We start from the raw sequence: 20,772 nt of genomic DNA, 5'->3' as shown, positions 1-20,772 counted from the left end.
TATATCTGGGCATCTTTAGTCTTTTAAATCAGTGTGGGACCTCTCATGTTATCTGTAACTCCCTGAGCTTTTTATCGTTACAAGTAGGAAGCATAAATGTAATTATACTTTCTAGTGTGTGACAAAGCGCTTTAGAACATGAATATGCAGTGTTGTACTGTCTCCTCCAATGTTATTAAGCATCATCAAAGCCTGCAGTCTGCCTTGAAGTAACTTCCTTGGGGAGCATACTGAAGGTATCTGTTATGATTGAAGGGACGTGTGACCTTGCATAAATGAACTTTCATGTGAACATCCAAAGGATGTAGTTCAAGTACAGACGATGTGGTGTTTTATGGATTATTACATTTTTATTTTTTTTTATCTCTTTGAAACCAGGGCTTTTTAACTTGTGTCGCCTGCTTTTTATTTTGTTTTGTTTTTTATTTTTTAATTCTGAGTGAAGTAAACATAACATTAAAATGAACACTTTCAGTACTGAAAACTGTCTTCCTGTTTCCTGTTTTGCCTTGCCTGGAAAGGCTGCAGTTGTGAAATGTGCCAGTGTTTCTTCCTCTTTAGATACCTGGCCTTTTCAACGATTGATGACAGTTTTAGTCTTGCTGTTTGTTTACTGCAATGTCATTGGCCTGATGTGTGAACTAAATCTTAATGGTGAATGTATGTGCTTGTGAGCACGCGCTGGGAGCAGACATCACCACACTAATAGTTTAGTCTCTTACATTTTGCACTAAACCCATGCATGACCTGTTTTTGTACAAATAGTATTACATCTTTTGTGATTATTATCCTTTATATATTTTTTGCCGACAAGCTCTTCAGCACCACATAGCATTACTATAAGTTGTAATTAAATTTCAATAAACGTAAACAGATATAGTCAGCTTTAAAAACCTGGTCTTCAATCTTGCAATCTAAACTCCAGCTGAGTTTTCGTGTCATATAATCTACCCAGAAATTAATTAATGTGAATGTTTGTTTTAAACTGTGCATCCATTTTTTTTTTTTTTTATAAATATAATTAAACAAGATTACTAAGTTATATGCAAACTAGTTTACTTTACCTAGAAAAATTGTAAAGTTTTCACAAAACCGTTCTTTATCTTGTTAATGGTCTGTGGCATTTAATCTCCATGTTCAATTACACTTATCAGCATTACTGTGGCTTCATCTTTCGAATGGTTGTCAATGCTTTGTTAAATTGTTAGTTTTTTTGTTTTTGTTTTGTTTTAAGCAAATACTGCAACAATTCTTTTTCTAAAGCAGTGTATGTATAATGAAAAATCAGTGACCTCAGTGCTGACAACAGTAGGCTAATATTGAAATGCTAGCTAACAGGGAGGCCATTAACTAGCATGCAATAATAATAAGAGATGACTTTATAGTTAATCACTAAACCCTGTGCTGAAAAATGTGGGGGCGGGAGATTACTCTAGCGATAAAGGCTTTGTAAGAATGAGAATATCCTTTGTTGGGATGTAGTACCTGTCCTAGTGTGTCTGAACAGTTAAAAGAAACGAAATGATAAAGCAGGGTAACTGAAAAAGTAAAACAACTAGACATATGTGAACAGCTTGATTTTTGCCGTAGAGTCTCCATATTTTTGGTAGAAGCGGTAGCCGCTCAGCGGGGTAAAATGGCTGGATAGCGTCCACATTGCAATGCCACATGCCAGGGGCCTCAGCAGTAGCCAGAGGTACCGTTGTTGATGTCACGGGCCATGTAAGTCCCAAGGCTGTGATGAAAACATGAGCCCCTGAAATATCTGAGACCTGTAGGTGTTTGCCACTATGTTTAGTGCTCCGTTTGCACCCCTGTTCCCACCAGTAGTCGATCCGGTGTTTCCTCAGAATATTTGTGATTTTTCTGAGCTTTTGCCTCTAGGCTATAGTAAAGCTGGAAAAGTACCCATAGAAGGATAAGGTATAATCCTCTAACGCGAGTGTAGGTGAGGCCCGAGCTGTTATTATAACTGCATGATTCACCTGTTCCTATGTTTAATAACAAAATTAAATAAAATAAAATAAATCCACTAAAATTCCATTCTCTTTAGCTAGTCAACCACTCAAGTGATCACATATTTTGTTTAAATTAATTTCCGCTCCCACAGAGCAAGATGCTGCACACAGCTAAACCCTCTCATGGCCTTTGCTGTAATGATGGTGCTCTTAACCACGTAAAACTATCAATTCCCAAATAGTCAATGCAACAGCCAAATGAACTGGCAACACCAGCTAGGGCTTGTAAAGTATGGATTTTATTCTGGATCACACAGTCCAGGAAAAATATACTTTGGCTTAATCAGCTTTAGTCATAACAGATGTGCACGTTAAATCTTTAACCAACAGCAAATTAACATGTGTGCAACCTTTTTCCAATCATTTGAATAAAGAAATGTAAAACACAATGCAAACATAGTGAGGTATTGGTTGAATCAGTGTTGGTATATTTACTGATGTTAATAGTAGGCTCTGATATATGTACTATGTATAGGATAGCCGGCCTACCATCAACTCAAATTTCTGTTTTCTCATGTAACTTTGTGCAGGAGATAACCTCCATATTCATTTAATAGCTCTTATCCAGAGTGCTTTACAAAATGCAGCAATTTATTATAGGATGGGTTACAGGCATACTGAAACAAAATAAGAGTAGAAAATCGTGCCTTTGTGCAGATAAGGTGTACTATCGCTACACAAAGTGTTCATGAAATCCTCTTTGTGACTTCTGTATCTGCTTCTACGTTCTCCATAATTTTTCTTCAATTATAATGGTCACATTATTTTCCAAGGTGGCAAATATGACATGCAAGAAATATATAGGAGTACTGCAATATGTATTTTCATTTGTGGGTGATTCAAAATGTCCCAATTATTGATGTCCTCCGACACCAACTGCGTCCCTGTGGACCCTTGGGCTACAATTTGTGTAACTGTTCTATGGCCCAGATTCAGAAATGAATGCACTGGCAGTTTGACTCTAATGATTGTACAGTGGGTAGCAAGGGAGGGAAGATTCTGCTGAGATTCTGCACCATCAAAGTATGGATCCGATCCAAGGATATTTAATCAGAAACCAGCTTTCAGCAACCTTTCTATCTAAGTGTCAGTAATTATACAGTAACGCTTACAACGACAGGCTTGAAAGGTTACATTGTAATATGTGATCTGACATGTTCTTTTAACCTTTTACTTGTAGGCTTTCTTCACACCAAGTTTACATCTTTACCGCATACAATATTGAGAAATATTATATTGAGGGGGTTGTTTGCTAAACAGTGAATTGTGGAGGCTTAAAAATTGAATTTGACAAATGTGTGCCAAATTGACAGAACTGAAAGATTTCACGTCTCGGTTGTATTGTAACAATGGCTGTTTAACAAAACATTTGAAGGATTTTCAGTTAACTTCTATTCTATTCACTGTTAACTGAATAGACCACATTGTTTGTTGATGGAAATTAACCCGTCTAATGGGTGTTGGATCCTGCATTTCCTAATCTGTGTAAGGTTAATGTATTTTAATATATTAATTAATGTTAATGTTTTCTCCATTTAGGTATGCAAGCCTTTACTTCTGCTGTGCCATTGAAGATCAGGACAATGAACTGATTACCCTGGAAATAATTCATCGTTATGTTGAGCTTTTGGACAAGTATTTTGGCAGTGTAAGTCAAAGCATCCTCCTTAAAATGAAATGCTGTGTTGATAGGATACCTTTTCACATTACCATCTCAAGTAATATTAATCACACAGTTTGAAGCATTAGCATCCATTTGTCAAAACAGATTTTCTTTTTTTTTTTTTGTAAGTGCTTTTTTAATGTATATGTGTTTCACAAATCTACAAACAGTGTATTATTACATTAGTTATAATATTAAATCTGGTTTGTGCTAATTTTTCTGGTAAGAGACGTGCTAGAGTGGCCATGATACTTTTCCACAAATAATCTACAGCACAAAAAGCTCACCAACATTCTAACCTGATAAATCATTAAAGTGGATCTGTCTCTTTCAGGGGTCTTTGCGAATTTTGCAAAAATCTCTCAGGGTGACGTTTCTGGTTACAGTGTGGTGGTGGCAGAATTATAATTGAAAAATAGGTATACTTACCTGAAGCTGGTCCTTGCCATGTAGTGACCATGGAGTTAGCTGTTAAAGCTAAAGCGTAACTGTCCCTTTTGAGATTTTCTTTGTGAAAATCTCATATAGACAATGTTAGTTTCACAGAATCTTCCATAGGCTCTTACCATTTAGACATTTATCATGACAGATAAAGCCACCAGAATAGAAATTAATTTTAAAAAATGTAAAGGAATGTGGCAGCTGAAAGGAGAGACTCAGGTAAGTATATCTCATTTGACACTACTCCTTAGGTGCAGACAATGAGAAAAAACAATTGCTCTTCTAGTGGCAGTACTGTTTTAAAGGTCTACCCATGTTAAATCTTAATGGATTCAATTTTCAATGCTATTAATCCAATCAATAAAACTGCAAAGTGCCTTGTAAGTACTTTTTCATAGCATTCCATTAAAGTGTATCTGCCCAAGCATATGCTATAACAAATAGTTTTGATTCATGAAAAACATAAATTAGGCTTGTCAGGAAGATAGTATAAATTGACAGATGGCTGATATAATCTTGCCAAGAGGTTTAACTGAAACTTCTTAATGAGCAATAGTATTCATGGATTATTGTAGAGCTTGCTTACTGTGCCTAGAAAGTTATCTGCTACACTCCTCAGCAAGTCATAGTGATTATCGCAAGTAAGCGCTGTACATATAGCCCTCTTGGTGCCCGGGATGTAACATCTGGCACTGTCATTAGGGCATCATTAGCCAGCCTGGAACAGTATACTCTTGCGACCCATTTTTTTGCTCTCCAAGAAGGCTGGTTAATGTCAATTGTTTACATATTTTATGTCTGTCTTCTGTGTGCACGGCGTGCTTACAGCAGAAGATCAATTGCGGCCTTTTTCATATCGTGCTGCCCAACTCCTCCTCTCACCTTGTCCTCCTTGACATCCCTTCTCCTTTGGTGAGGTGGGAATAACGTCACCAGAGAATGATGGGGCTGCAGGGAGATCTTGGTTTTTCACTGGAATGTATTATTCTCATGGTGGGCGGACGAGAATAGTAAGTGTTATTTTGACTAAAATAAGTGGTTTATTAAAATTTTGTATTTTTTTGTTGTGTTTTTGGTTGGAGTAACCTTTTAATATCATTACGTACTCCTAGCATAAGTGATGACTTGATGTTTTGAAATGGGTAAGACCTGATCTGTGTATTACATTTTGGGACTGTGTACTACATATTGCCTAGACAGAGCAGCCTATTTTTTGGGGGTTTGGTTTATAACAAATTCAGACCAATGTAATATTGATTATTTTATCTCTGCAGCAAATTCAAAACTGTAAGGACTTGACATGATTACTAAAAAAGTCAGAGATCATGTTTAGGCAATTATATTTCATCCTAAATGTTTCTTCACCCATTTAAAATTATGTGTTTTTTAAAGCAAGATGTGATGTACATTGTTTATGTTACTGTATTTCCAGCTATATATCAGATTATATGGTCACAGTTAAGTATTAAATTCTTTTTTAGAAGTAGTAATTGACACTTTTAAGCGCAGTAAACCGTTTGTTTATGTTATGTATAAAGACTAAATTATAATGGTAGCCACTTAAACATCAGTTCATCAGTATATTGTGATAGCAATGCTGACTTTGAAGTGACATTGCATTAATTAGCGTCATAATACTGACATTCTCTATTGTTTTTTTTTTGTTTTGTTTTTTTTAAAGGCACAGTTACAAATTTGCATTTGGGGACTGCTTCCACATGTTATCTTCCATTACTGTCAGGCAGCATCTCCAGTGACCATGGGGACACAATAGTCACCAGAACAACTACTTCTTAATGTAGTTGTTTTGGTAAGTATAGTCAGTTGATGCAGGTCTTTTGCAGTAAACACTGTATTTTCAGAGAAAAGTCAGTGTTTACATTACAGCCTCGGGAAACCTCCAGAGGCCACTTCTCAGATGGCTACTAGAGGTGTTTCCTGTGGCATTTAGTGTCTGCATGGAGACACTGTACTTACCTCATAGTGTTGCAATGATTTAATGCACCTCTATGAGCAGATGCTGATTGGCCAGGGCGGCGTTTGGCCCCCTCCCACTTAGCCCGCTTCCTTGGCTGAGATAATCAAAATTGACAATCTCAGCCAATCCAATGCTTTCCTATGTGAAAGTATTGTGATTGGCTGAGATCACCACTTCTTATGATGTCAGCCAAGGAGACCGATCATGGGCAGAACCAGCAACAGCAGATTGGAATAGAGGTTTGATTTTACTAATTTAGGGGGCATGGAGGGGCCAGGAGGCTAGATAGAGTTTTTTTTTTTTAGCACTATAAGGTCAGGAATACATGTTTGTGTTCCTGACCCTATAGTGTTCCTTTAAGGATTGGGTTAGGTCTGCACTATAGAGTGTGCTGGAATTGTGAAGGTTACATTATTGTGTGGTGCAAAGTAAACTTGAGAAGATAAAACACTTGGTGTGCTGCTATACCCTGTATTTAAAGACTGTGCACTTTTATTAATGGCATTTAAGTAAGAAAGCTTTTTTGAATGTAGCACCTTTTCAAACTAGATGTGATGAAGTGTGACATTTCGAAGTTATAATTTCTCTTAATACATCTGCAAATGTTCACAAAGAACAAAGAGAAAAAATATGGAATTAAGCTAGTTAAGGTGTGTGTCAGCCAGATTACAGCTATGATAAAGTTTGTAGTCAGGGCTCGAGTCCTGCAGGAACGTGTGGGAACGGTGTTCGTACACTTTTTCCACAACAAGAACGCGGTTCCCGTTAGTAGTCCTGCATGACTTGTTTGCCTGAGAGGCAAACAAGGCATTTGCTTTGTTAGCCTCTGGGTTGGCGGCCGGTTGAACTCCAGGCTGAAGGCGAGGGAGCGCTGATTTGTAAACTCTGCCTGCTCAGCTCCCACGCCCGCCACAGTGATGTCAGGAGCCAGAATATGACATACAGATAAGCGCTCCCTGGCCGCCCGCTTGGAACTCAGCTAACCGCCCGCCTTCCTGCCCGCACAGCCCGGCCAGCAGCCCCACTGGACCCCAGGTAAAAAATCCACCCAGCTCTCCTAAAATAAAAATAATAATCTGTTTGTTTGTGTGTGTGTGTGTGTGTCTGGCTGTCAGTCAGTGTGTGTCTCTCAGTGAATGTGTGAGTGAATGAGTGTGTTTGTGTGTCTGTCAGTGAGTCAGTGAGCCCCCCTACCCACCATACAGCCCCCTTACCCACTCACAACCCCCCTACCCACCTTACAGAACCCCTACCAACTCAACATCCCCCTACCCACTCACAGCCCTCCTACTCACCATACAGCCCCCCTACCCGCTTACAGACCCCCTATCCACTCACAGCTACCTTACCTTTTTACAGCCCCCCTAGCCACCTTACAGAACCCCTACCTACTCAAATCCCACCTACCCACTCACAGGCCCCCTACCCATCTGACAACCCCCCTACCCACTCAGTCCCCCTACCCACTCACAGCCCCTCTACCCACTTACAGCCCCCTATTCCCTTACAGATCCCCTACCCACCTCACAGCCCCCTATCCTCTCACAGCCTTCCTACCCACATCTTGTCATAGCCATCCCCACCCAGTCTCCCCCCACAACGTTACAACCCCCCCAAACCCTGTCACAGCCCCTTCACACACCCTGTCACTCCCCCCATACACACACCCTGTCACCCTCCCACTCACTGTCACCCCCATACACACTCTATTATCCCAATACACACACTGACACCCCCTCCATACAATATCAACATCACTTTCAGCCCCCACACACTGCCCCCCTTCACCCAGCTATATATATGCATACAAGCATATAATTATTTTTTGGGGGGGGGGGGAGGTGGAGGATCTTGGGTGATTTCCCACACTTTTCCCCCCAGGACTTGACCCCTGTTTGTAGTTCCAGAATAGCAGAATCTAAAATTGCCTACTCCTGCTCTAGAATACATAGGGAAAAAAAGCTTTTAGAAATCATAATAAAATATATATATTTATTTAATTTTTTTTTTTTTTTTTTTTTTTATGAGGTGCCTTGTAATGGATAAAGAAAAACTAACTTCAAAATATAAAAGTATACCTCTCTATAGCATTACTCAAACGTATGTATATAATCAGAAAAAAAAAGACTTGCAGTTACCTCTGATAGATAGGGCGACTTAAGGAAGGAAAAAACAAGTTAAATATATAAAAAAAAAAAAAAAAAATATCAGGGAGCACAGATTATTGTTTTTTTATATTTAGCTTATTGCCTTGTGATGGATTCCATAAGCAAGGATATTTCTAGCAGAATTGTGACATTTTTTATTCTCAACTCGTGGTTAAAAGCCTGTCTCCTGAGCATATGTGGGATTAATCGATTGATCGAAAAACATTGAAAGTCATCTACAATTTATGTCAACGGACCCTTTTTTATTTTTTGATGATGCTCCGTTTTCTATTTTTTGTATTAAAGATTTAGCAAATGCCAAAATCTGTTTCAGTCTGGGTACAGCCAGGGCACTCATGGCACTGGAAGAGGAGAACCCGAAATATTTCTGTTCCCTTTACTACTCTTACTATATGTTAAGACAGAAAAGGCTAGAACATTGATTTACAAGAAGCCCAGACAGAGGCCTTCAGATCCAGCATAGCGTGAAATATAGTGTTTTTTTTTTGTTTTTGTTTTTATTTCATTTTGATCAAATATCACTAACACATATTTGTTAAATATAGGGCATAAGTAAGCAGAATTGTGTAACACTATGATAAAAAGCCCTTCCTTTAATGATTTTATTTCCATTGCACCAACATATGGAATTGTTTGCACTACATAGCATTAGATTGAATTAATTCTATTTTTTGTGTCCTGTGACGTATGCTCTTTGGTTTTACTTTACAGGTATGTGAGCTTGATATCATCTTTAATTTTGAGAAAGCATACTTCATTCTGGATGAATTTTTGTTGGGGGGTGAAGTTCAAGAGACCTCAAAGAAAAATGTTTTAAAAGCCATTGAGCAGGCTGACCTGCTTCAAGAGGTAAGGAAATGGGAGCACTGCATAGAGTGCTAGCATGCTGCCCTTTGAAATCCAATACCCCCCTCTCCATCCCCTGTCTGTGCATTGCATTTTACCTCTATATAGCTAACTATACATGTGCTGCATGTTGTTTCCTAGTAACTCCAGCTAATCTTTTACTTTATTAACTTTTAATTGTTCCCTTCCAACGCGCTTACTTGTTTTTCCACCACAATGTGCGTGAATAGTATAGTGTTTTTTATTGGCAGGTAATAATACAATATAGCAATATTCCTTTTTCCTTCCCATAATGCATTCCTGCCATCCTTTAGGTCCTTATGTAATTTCGTGTGTCTGGATTTTGCCTACTTTTGATATATGTATGCTTCTTTACTGTTTCATTGCTGAATTCCAGAAGTTAGACTCTCTTCTTTGAGACTTTTTCAGGTATAGTTCACTAACACTAACTCTATAATACATTTTTCTATAGTAATTCAGTAGCTTGAAAATTAATACATCTTTATTATTACTTTAATCAGACATTTAACTCAAATTACCCCTTTCCTCCACTAACATCTACAAAGCGCTGAGTTAGGGCGAAAAAAGGCTGCTATGAGATACTAGCCATGAATAGAAAAAGGGTCTTACATTCTTCAATTGATAGAACATACTTTTAGACATATTAAAGGATCACTATAGGGTCAGGAACACAAACATGTATTCCTGACCCTATAGTGCTAAGCCCACCCTTTAGTTGGCTTGCCCCCCAATAAAAGTTTAAAACTCACCTTATTTCCAGCGCTGCGCGGGTCCGACTGCGCTGGCTCTGCCCCCTTTGTGACATCATCGAAATGGCCGATTTTTAGCCAATCCAATGCTTTTCCTATGGGAAAAGCATTGGATTGGCTACAATCGGCACGAGGATGGGGCCAAATGCCGTTTTGGCCAATCAGGACCTCCTCATAGAGATGCATTTCTATGAGGAAAATTCAGTATCTCCATGCAGAGCGTAGGGGACGCTGAATGGCAGGGCTGCTTACTGTGCAGCCCTGAGCCAGGAAGCCCCTCCAGTGGCCATCTGAGGAGTGGCCACCTGGAAGTGTCCCTAGGGGCAATGTAAACACCGCCTTTTCTCTGAAAAGACAGTGTTTATATGAAAATGCCCGAAGGGAGCTATTATACTCACCAGAGCAACTACATTAAGCTGTAGTTGTTCTGGTGAGTATAGTGTCCCTTTAGGACATAAGGAATCCTTTCATCATGCCTCTTCGTTGTGTTTGAGGATTGTGATAGAGGACTAGTCTTCATTTGTGCTCTTCACGTAATTTCAAAAGGACAGACACATGTACAACATTACCCAGTTCCCTACCAGTGGAGATACTAATAAAACCTGGACCATTTTGGTCTTGAGTTTGAGAAACACTGTTCTGAATAACATTTGATTGTGGTAAAATCTATACATATAGCACCATTGTACTTAGTGGTCAAAAATCTTGAGCTGTGGTTCCATAGGAACAGCCTGAATTCTCAAGTGGTCATTGAAGATTTGCTTGAGAGATGCTGATGAAAGCAACATGTATAGGTCTAGCTTTTGTATTTTACAGAAGTTGGAAATTGAGGTATGGTCTTCCCCTCTGGATCTCTAATTTTTCTGTGAATTTACAGTTCAGAAATATAATTATTGGTACAGACTGAGTAAAGACAAAAACATATTGTTATCCCATCCCTTGTCAGATGTTTTAGAACCCTATTCATACCCTATAGCCCTTGGTGTTCTATTAGTAATACAAACTACATTTATCGGAAAGTAAAATTTCAAGTTACTTTCTGATGTTTCTTCTCCCATGCAGTACGATGTTCTAGTTTTCTAAAATCAGTCATTTCTTTGGAACTACTTATGATATTTTAAAACGTCACTTTTATGTGTCCTCCACTTATTGTATATTAAACACTCCCATCGTCTGGTTAGATTTGACATATTATATTTTACTAAATGACAGTTTTCTACAGCCACCAGCAATCAAAGATAATTTATGAACATGACCTGGTGCTGCGCCTAAATATATCTATATCAGTTTGTCTTCTTTTCTGAATATAAATATATAAAAACCAACCGTTTTTAGTAAAGAATAATATAATGTCCGTAATTGTTTCTCATGTAAAACATGGTCTAAATTGGAGCTGTTTTAACTTTGTTTGAAGTGTCCATATATTCGAAAACCAGTAATAGTTGTGAGACAATGTGTTTTGAAAGGTTTTTCCCCTCTTGTCAGCTAAACAAACAGTTTGTTCTACACCACTTCTTCTGTTATTTAAACGAGAATAGAGGAACGTTTTTCTTGGTTCTATCTTGGTTTGTAAACTGTAGTAATAATAGATATTTTCTCTGCTAATTTGTGCTGATTCAGAGGAGGTAAATAGGTTTGTGATTCACGCAATTTATTTTGAGTACAACCAACTTAGATTATACTCGTATTATAACATATATAAATGAGGTTTTCTGGGGTATTGTGTAAGTATTTTTTTTTTATTTTATTTAATTGTACCGTATAAAGCACTGATTTTGATTGTTGATTTTTGTTTTACCATACTGAGCATCTGATTGTATTTTCATAGAAAGGTATTTGCATATATAAATGCTGTTGCCTCCAAAAATGCCAATCTACTTGGTTTTCCTGACACTATAGTACCTTGAGGGTGCCCCCACCCTCAGGGTCCCCCTCCCCTTCAGCTACTCACCCTTTTCCCACTGGGCTCCTTTACATCTCCTCCCCTTGTCTGACGTTACCACTATGTTTACATCAGGCAGGGTTAACCCTAGAGGGACCTGACACCCAGACCACTTCATTGAGCTGAAGTGGTCTGGGTGACTATAGTGTCCCTTTAATGACAATTCAGATACACATTCCATTAACTTAACACTTCAATGAGTGAACACTTTAGATCGCAACGTACTAAAAATATAACTTTGAAAAAGGAAAATAAGGGTGTTGACTTGCATGAAATATTACCTATACTATTACATTTGGTTACTATCACTATGTAGTCTTAATATGCCATACAATCTTTGGAGTAGGTCCATATACTTACACCTAAATACATGCTTGTGAGTCCAGGTCATATCATATTCCTGATGGACCTACTATATAAATAAAAACTCTCAAGCCTTGACTTACCACAAGTTTTGCTTCTGTACCTGGAAGAAATGCATATCTAGGATGGGGGAAAAATACTTTAAAAGCTTAGTGGATTAAGATGGATTTTTTCAAATGGATCTTCTGCATAAAAATGTGGTCAAAATTGTCTTAAAACACTAACATGTATGCTATTGGCAGGTATAGTGGAAGATTCTAATGCACACAGGAAGTCCAACAAATAATCTATTTGAGATCCTTTATCATGTCAAAATAAATAATTTTGTACAGGCATCTCAAAACAGTAGCCAATATGTGTTTATTCTCCTTAATAGAACATTCCGAACATCATAAGCCCTACAGATCACTGTTTAGCTCATTGGCTGAGAGTGTCAGGTGATCACTGTCTGCCAATGAGGTAAGCCCTGCTTTGGCTCTCCAGCCTTACTAGTGGAGGCGGGAAGTGGCACATGGTGCTTTGGTAGGAAAGCAAACCATTCAAAAATGATTAGACTAAAAATTATTGTGACGCACCAGGGCAATCCGAGAACCGTAGCCACTACAGTGAGCTGCAGTTGTTATGGTGCTTAAACTGTTACTTTAATGCATTTAGGATTATGATGGGGTCTTGGCAAAATCCCAGATTTTGGCTGCTATATTAGATCACTTGATGAAATTGGTGGAAAATATTGCACTTTTTCCCATCCATGTTTTTCCCTTAGTTTTCCGAAATAAATATATACATTTCTTAAAACATTTTGATATGTTGTGAAGTACTGTATTTTACTACTGGTTCAGTTTTTGTGAAGATTATTCTGCACCACAGCAGCTATTAATTGCAGCAGACACTGAGAAATGTCCTCTTATATGTCCCCCTAGAATCCTTTTAATAGGATACATATTTATGTTGGTGTGTCTAGATTCAGTGATATATTGTTGAGGCTATTTTTTTTTTATTTAATTCATTAGTTATTAGTTGGCATTCAGAAAGCTTATAAAGTACAGGATAAAATCTTTCCATAATAAAAAAAAACCCAAGAGAAATGGCAAATAACGAAGATAAGATATACCGTAGTTTTACAGCCTCTTGTGTGCAGACTGCAGATTTACGGTTACTGATATTTTATTTTTTTAAGAGAACTCCAAACTGTTGTAACCGCAGATCTGGTGAGTGCTTTCGCTTCACACATAGTTTGATTGTCAAGATGTGGTTTGAATTTGCCATAAATAAGAAGTAAGCCTCAGCACCTCAGCGTTTGCTGTTATTGTGCTGTGACTGCAACAGGAATTAGGTCTACAATAATTTCCTTGCTCATATGGTGCCTTAATATGGTTGACACAACAAACAATAAATATTATTATTGTGGGATAATACATGCAGGATGTGTTGCTGTTATTGTCTTAATTCTGCTTGTGTATTCTGGTGTATGTGTGCAGCTTAACAAAAAATATGAAAAGCAACTTGTCATTCTTTAAAACTGGTTACTTGCAAATTCAAATTGGGCCTCACAGCAACCCTAAATATCTGATCCCAAATGCTTTAAGTTTCCCTAGATTGTTATAATGGATGACAGTTCTTGTAAGCGGGGGCAGTCTCCTTCCATTGTGATGTTGGTACCCTGTATGGATAACAGCACTCTTGCTTGGAAGAACCGACGATGGAAACTAGTTTTTAGGGTTCCTCTAGCACAGGGACAAACTAACGAGATACTGGAAAAGGGGGGCAGATTGCCTGTTGTCACAGAGGTAAGGAAACTCAAGGTCGGGTGCACTCTAGAGGTCGAGGTGTGAAATTGGTCCAAAAAACAAGATCAAGGGATTTAGTAATCAGAAATCCGCAACATGAGAAAAAAAGACAGTTACAAGAAGAAAGAAGAGATTCCATACCGACTGAATGTTGGGTTTCTGGAAGCAAGGTCTTAGTAACAGAAGTGCAGTTTAGAGCATGATAAGGCTTTACAGAGCTAATTCAGAGCTACCCTGAGTTACATTGCCTAGCTCTGGCTTTATGTAATGTTTCAGAACAAGATGGCATAGTTGCAATACATGGAGAGCAGTGTTTAGCCAAGCTCATTTAAACATGTATTCACTTGTGTATTTAATGTAGGGTATTTGTCATTGCTGTCCTTTTAGTTTAAGTTTATAAGCACGTTATATATTCATCTCTCACAGTGATACAGTTTGGTGTTTGGCATCATGAAATGATTTACATGGCTACATGTTCAGTTTTATGTACAATATGTCTATTTTAGTTTAATTGTGAAGGATGTCATATTTGTTTGATGGTGATCTCTTTCTTGGTGCAATAGTATAATGTCATAATGGTTATTAGCTTACTTGTGCTGTGCAGCTTAGTTAACAGCTGAACACAGCCAACAGTTGAGTTTTGCAGTCAGTTGTGAAAAATATGGTGGCGATCCCAAGCATTTGAATCTGTTTAGCATTTTAACAGTCATTTAAAGTACTTCCAGAAAATAAGAACAAAATATAAAATTGCCCTTAATTTGCCTAAGCAATAACATTCAAACTGGACATAGTTTAGGAGGGGAAAATAGATAGATTTTATAAACTATTTTAATTATGCTAACAATAACAACGTGACAGCCACTTAGCACATATTTATTGACTCTGTAACTGTCAAATGTGGCACCTGCTTATTTTCATCACATATGTTGCATTTCTTTGACAGATCTAAAGGTTCACTGAGTAATTAGCCTTAAATCTGCAGTTATGTTAAAATAGTTCCAGACTATTCAAATAAAGAAACATTATGGCTAATAATACACAGCACATTTCCATGGATTTTTATGTTCAATTATCTCACGGTACTCTTTAGATATGCATGCAACTGGGAGACCATAGTTTGGAACGTGATTTACACTTCAGTTACTCTGAGCTCTGCCAGCAGTTCCCTCAACAATCGTATTATTGTTCTTTAAAAGATGTAATAAACAAAATGGCTACGTCCGTGTGCCAGTAAAAGCAAGCTTTGCTGAACTTGGCCCTTGTCATTCATTGTTTGTTGGATAACCCATGGCCTAAGAATTTTCTTAGAAAAATAAATAAACTAGTTTCCTTGCCATAGCAGATGAATTTAATAAATATTAATGCAGTATCAGAAAGTGAATTGTATGTTGTACAAGGGAGAGGAATGTTTCTACCAACAGTAATAGGGTATTATAACATATAAAGATATATTACATGTTTTGGATTCTAACAGTCACTCTAAGCACTAAACCCACTTCATCTTTATCTTAATGTATAGATAATCCTTTTTGTCTGGTAATGTATAATATTGCCCTTGCAATGTTTTTAGTGGCTGTCAGATTAGACTGGAGTCAGACTACATGCTTCTGTTTGGAAGACCTTAAATGTTGTTATTTATAGCTTAACAATGTCATCCTAAGTTTCGGAATGCTATTTTAATTTCACTTCATTTTGATTTTAAAGGAACACACCAAGAAGCATAACAACTATTAAAAAAAAAATATAGGTATAGCTTACCTTATTTTTGGAACATAACAACTATTGCCCACTGTAGTGGTTATGGTGCCACAACTGCGCTGACGCAATTCCGTGGCAAGTTTTAGTACAATTTGACAATTAGCCTGGGTACTGCTGGGTGCCCGTGGTCACATACTCTGTATCCAGTCTTCTCCTTATGTAGAATTCGCAAAGCCCTGCTTTGTACCCTAGAGACATCTGGTTTCTGCAGGAGAAGACAAGATGGGACGTGGCACCACAGGGAACTTTTCAGTTATATACTTATTATTCATTACTTATACTACTTCATATAAAAAGCTGTTTATACTAAAGCACTTCTGAGACACTAATTGCTCAAGTATTTTTCTTATCATTATCTTGTGTTTGGGGATACTGTCAAATAAGATAGGCCACAGAATCCCCATGTTTCTTTGCCAAAACATTAGCCCGGCTTTGGGAATTATTTCCTCTCTGTGATCCTACTAAGTTAACAGGTACTTGGACTAAATAGTAGACGTGTGCATGAGTTTTCAGACTAAATGAGGGTTTTCATTCATTTCTGAAGTCGATTATTGATCAATAAATTTCCACTATACACGTCTTTTATCTTGAAATATTTCCATTTCTATGTAATCATTTCAAGATATGTTCTTTAATAATTTCTTTCCATCTTATATATATATAAGATATATATATATATATATATGTGTATTAAGGCATATATATATATATATATATATATATATATATATATATATGTATTAAGGCAATTTTGCCTGGATTTGTGGGAGGGGCTGGTTTGCTACCTCTAGCCTACTTAAGGCACTCCCCTTACCGTGCTCCTTACCGTTCGAGGTCAGCGTTGAATAACCCTCCCACCACACCACATTTTAACATTTATTTATTTCTATCTTTCTTTTACTGGGTAGGCCCTCTTCTTTCTCAGGCCTACCTCATCGTCGGTTCCGGCACACCACAACCGACTTGCTCTTTTTATTATCCTACATTTATTTATGGTATTTCACACTGTACTATCATAAGCACCTAACACAAATATATATATATATATATATATATATATATATATATATATATATATCCCTTTAGGGGAGTGTTGGATTCATTCATTGTCCATATGGACTTACGGTTTGAGCAAAATTCCATTCATCGATATTCATGTCAAACTGAATCGATATTCGAACTAATAGTAATTTCAGCCGAACCTAAAACCAAAATCATAAACCAAAACAAAAAAAGATTTACTTGCACATCTCTACTGAATAAGATACCTGCAACATATTCTCATTTAAGCTCTTAATCCTAAAATCATAGGAATGTGAATCAAAAGGTGCTAAAATTGCTGAGCAATGCTCCTGTAAGGACTCCTGGGAAATTTCTCTACAACCGTTCTGCTGAAGTCTTTGGCTTGTAGGCTTTTCAAGAGTCTCTTCAGATTAAAATGAATACTTGTGTATAACTTGTGTTTAACAGTTTGAATACATTATCTTCTTATATGGATTTATTCATTAGACCACAAATTCTAGAAGTTTTAAGCTGCCTTGCAAAATGTACGCTAAGAACTAGCTGCATAGGATAAAATCTACTCATTGTTAATCAAACAGACCTGGGGGCTATACAAATACACTGTTATTGCATTAAAGGCCAGATCAGGATTTTAATGAAAAAGAGTGATGTTAGCAACATTGTTTTCAACATGCTTTTCGATTTTATGTTCATAGTCCCAGAATGAAGACTGGGGAGGTTATTCAGAGGATATCCTCTAATAGAGAACCCAACTCTAGGCAACTGGTAACTACACAATTTTGATGGCACGTATAAAGTTGAGTGCTGTGCAGAGTATGACGCATGTGAAAATGACTCTAATTTCTATAAACGTTTCAAGAATGATATGGGCATATTGAGCCTTTAGCATGGCAATATTTGGTGAGTGGGAATTAATTTTTTACCTGCATACAAAATACCTGTCCACACCTGGGTTAAAGCCATCTAACACCTAAGTGTTAAGTTTGCCTGTTTGCAGTGTTTCCACCCTATTATTTTAACTACATAAATATGGCAGTCCCCTTTAATAAACTGTCTAGTAATTTCTTTAGTTAAGTTACGTTTCTCACCGAAAAATTACTAAAATCCTGTGTGGGCAGGGTTTATCCATTAACCCCTTTTGATGTATTAGATTTATTTTCTTGATATTTGATCTTTCTTTTGATGTTTCTGTGCTTTATTGTAAAATAAACTCGGTGCAGTGCTCATAAATATAACACTAATTTGAATTTGTTTCTTACTTTGTTGGATTGCGCATGTCAAATTAAACATTAATTTCCTCTAGTGCAGGTTGATTTAGTTTTGTTATACAACTCAGAGGCAATTCAAAGGTAAGCCAATTTTCCAACATTCCATAGTATTTGAACACATACATTATTAGCATTTCAAGACTACAGTAGGTCCCAACACAATGAAGATACAATTAAGTAACTATTTTTCAAGTCTGGTCCCCTCCAAAAAGTCCTTGTATAAGATTTTTTTTTTAATATGATACATTTAAATTGTACTAAACCGTAAAATTTGAAGTGAATTAGTGGATATCACTAAAACTGTCTTAATCACATGTTGCCAAGTCGTCCTTTTAGTTTACATACAAATAGAACGTTAAGGTTAAACACTACTGTCAGTTGTCTTTTATTTTCCTTATGATTAGACAGTAAATTGATCGAGTTGCATTTATATTTTCGAGTTATATTTTCAATCTGTACAAGCAAAACAGCTGTCTTTTTTTTTTTTTTTTTACAACTGCTCATTTCTGCTTAAATTAATAATGTGTACTCTAATGCATTATACATTAGGTAAACCTGGTATAACTACAGACGCCTAGATCATTTTTCTACTGCCACAACACTTGAGAAATGTATATTTGATGGATAATGGATTGCAGCCAGTTCGCGGATATTTCTATTTGTAATGATGAACCTGAAAAATTTAAGTCTAAAGGAACAGCCGAATAGTATAGGTTTCAGGCAGATACATCAAAATAATAATGCTTTTATCTAGTAAATGCAACTCTTCTTGACATTTCGTACTTGATATCACAAAATGGAATATGTCCTGCATTTACCTCTCAGGCTCTTACAGATAATTTAGTGGTGTATTAGTCAGCATCTATTTTGAGTATCTCTTCATAATGTCAACCCATTGTGTAATAGGCGAAGTACTCTTTTTTTTTTTCCTTTTTTCTTTTATGGCTGCCACACATCCGTTAGTAAATGTAAGCAATAAGCAACCAGGAAACGGAAGGGAGATCTCATTTACCTTCTAGGTTTTGTAAAGATTTGCTTATGTTATGTTATTATTTATATAGCGCCAACAAATTCCGCAGCGCTTTACAGTGGGTGGACGAACAAACATGTAGTTGTAACCAGACAAGTTGGGGGGTTGAGGGCACTGCTCAATGTGCTTACATGCTAGAGGGAGTGGGGTGAAGTGACACAAACGGTAAGGATAGTATTAGACTAATGACAGTTGCAAGAGAGGAATCAGTCGGGAGCTATTAACAGTTTAATTGATAAGCTTTTATGAAGAAGTGGTTTTTTAATGTTTTTTTGAAGGAGTGGAGACTGGGTAAGCATCTAACGGATGCATCTAACCACAGGAACAGTGCTGCCCTCGAGAAGTCTTGAAGGCGAACATCAGAGGTGGGAGTACAGACAGAAGATAGACGTAAGTCTTCAGCAGACCGTAGACGGGACATAATTTTGCATTAGGGAGGATAGATAGGTGGGAGCAGCATTATGTAGAGATTTGAAAAGCGAAAACCATAATTTTAAATTGAGCCCTATATCTTACAGGAAGCCAATGTAGGGACTGACAGAAAGGTGAGGCGTGGAAGGTGCAGGCAGACAGGAAGATGAGCCTAGCCGCCGCATTCATTATGGACTGTAAAGGCGCATGTTGAGAGCACGTAAGACCACTGAGAAGTGGATTACAGTAGTCAAGGCGAGAAAGGACAGTGGAATGGACTAGCACCTTAGTCGCATCTGGCGTTAAGTAGGGTCGGATGTGCACAATGTTTTTGAGATGGAAGCGGCAGTATTTGGCGATAGACTGAACATGAGGCTTGTAGGAGAGGTCGGAGTCAAAGAGAACACCTAGGCAGTGAGCCTGCTTGGTGGAGCTGATGGTAGCACCGTTGACTTGGAGGGAGACAGACACAGGAGTAGCTACACTTGAGGGAGGAAAGACCAGAATTTCCGTTTTGGTCAAGTTGAGTTTAAGGAAGTGGGCAGCCATCCAGTTAGAAATAGCAGAGAGGCAGTCAGAGACACTAGTCATGGGGGACAGGGAGAGATCAGGAGAGGACAGATAGATTTGTGTGCCATCTGACTAGACTAAATTAGCTCCTTGGTTCATTAAGGTCTCTGCGTTAAATTAGCATGTCCTCCTCCTTTACAATAATAATAATAACAAAGTATTTAACCAGGAAAAGTAAATTCAGATTACTCTGGTTTTCAAGTATGTCCTGGGGATGTTACCTTAGCCCAACATCCAGGGGTTGTGTTACAATTACCCAATTTACCCACCTTAGCCCAACATCCAGGGGTTGTGTTACAATTACCCAATTTAATGGTACTCATTTTATCTACCTCAGAAGGATGAAGAGCTGAGTCAACTTCCCCCCTCCCCCCCCACCCACCCCCTATAAATCTGAAAAAAAAAGATATGGCCTCTCATCCTATAATCAATTCTTCAGCATACAGGTCTGTGCCAACAGTAACGCATGTATGCCAAGATTAAGTGACATAGAGCGCAGAAGAAACCATTTTATATAGTAGTTATGGTACTTGCTTGGATGAATCCTATGCTGAGCACTCCTTGCTAGTGGAATATAGAAATGGATTGACAGATGTCAATCTTTTCTAACATGGAATAAAGTATGAGCATTGATGTTATGAGAATGGTGCTCTCTGTTTGGGGGGGGGGGGGGCAGAATGGAACCAGGCACTGGGTGTTGCCATAGCAGCAGTGTCAGTACTGGAAGGGCAATAAG

The 20,772-nt window shown here is 37.7% G+C and overlaps 1 protein-coding gene across 5 annotated transcripts in view; it reads left to right on the top strand.

Moving 5' to 3' along the window:
• Window positions 1-20,772, top strand: part of AP1S2 (adaptor related protein complex 1 subunit sigma 2) — a 70,345-nt gene that overhangs the window by 20,806 nt on the left and 28,767 nt on the right. For 3 of the 5 annotated variants that reach the window (XM_063449222.1, XM_063449259.1, XM_063449240.1), the window contains exons 3-4: window positions 3,558-3,666; window positions 8,980-9,117. In XM_063449222.1, the coding sequence (XP_063305292.1) occupies window positions 3,558-3,666; window positions 8,980-9,117 (247 nt within the window). Of the gene's footprint in view, window positions 1-3,557; window positions 3,667-8,979; window positions 9,118-9,511; window positions 9,544-17,452; window positions 17,523-20,772 lie in introns of those variants that run through there. The other 2 variants (XM_063449230.1, XM_063449249.1) reach the window with 2 other exon arrangements.

Source organism: Pelobates fuscus, chromosome 1 (genome assembly GCF_036172605.1).
Source record: "Pelobates fuscus isolate aPelFus1 chromosome 1, aPelFus1.pri, whole genome shotgun sequence".
Lineage (NCBI taxonomy): Eukaryota > Metazoa > Chordata > Amphibia > Anura > Pelobatidae > Pelobates > Pelobates fuscus.
Note: the sequence above shows the minus strand (reverse complement) of the source record. Positions and strands in the feature narration are given on the sequence as shown.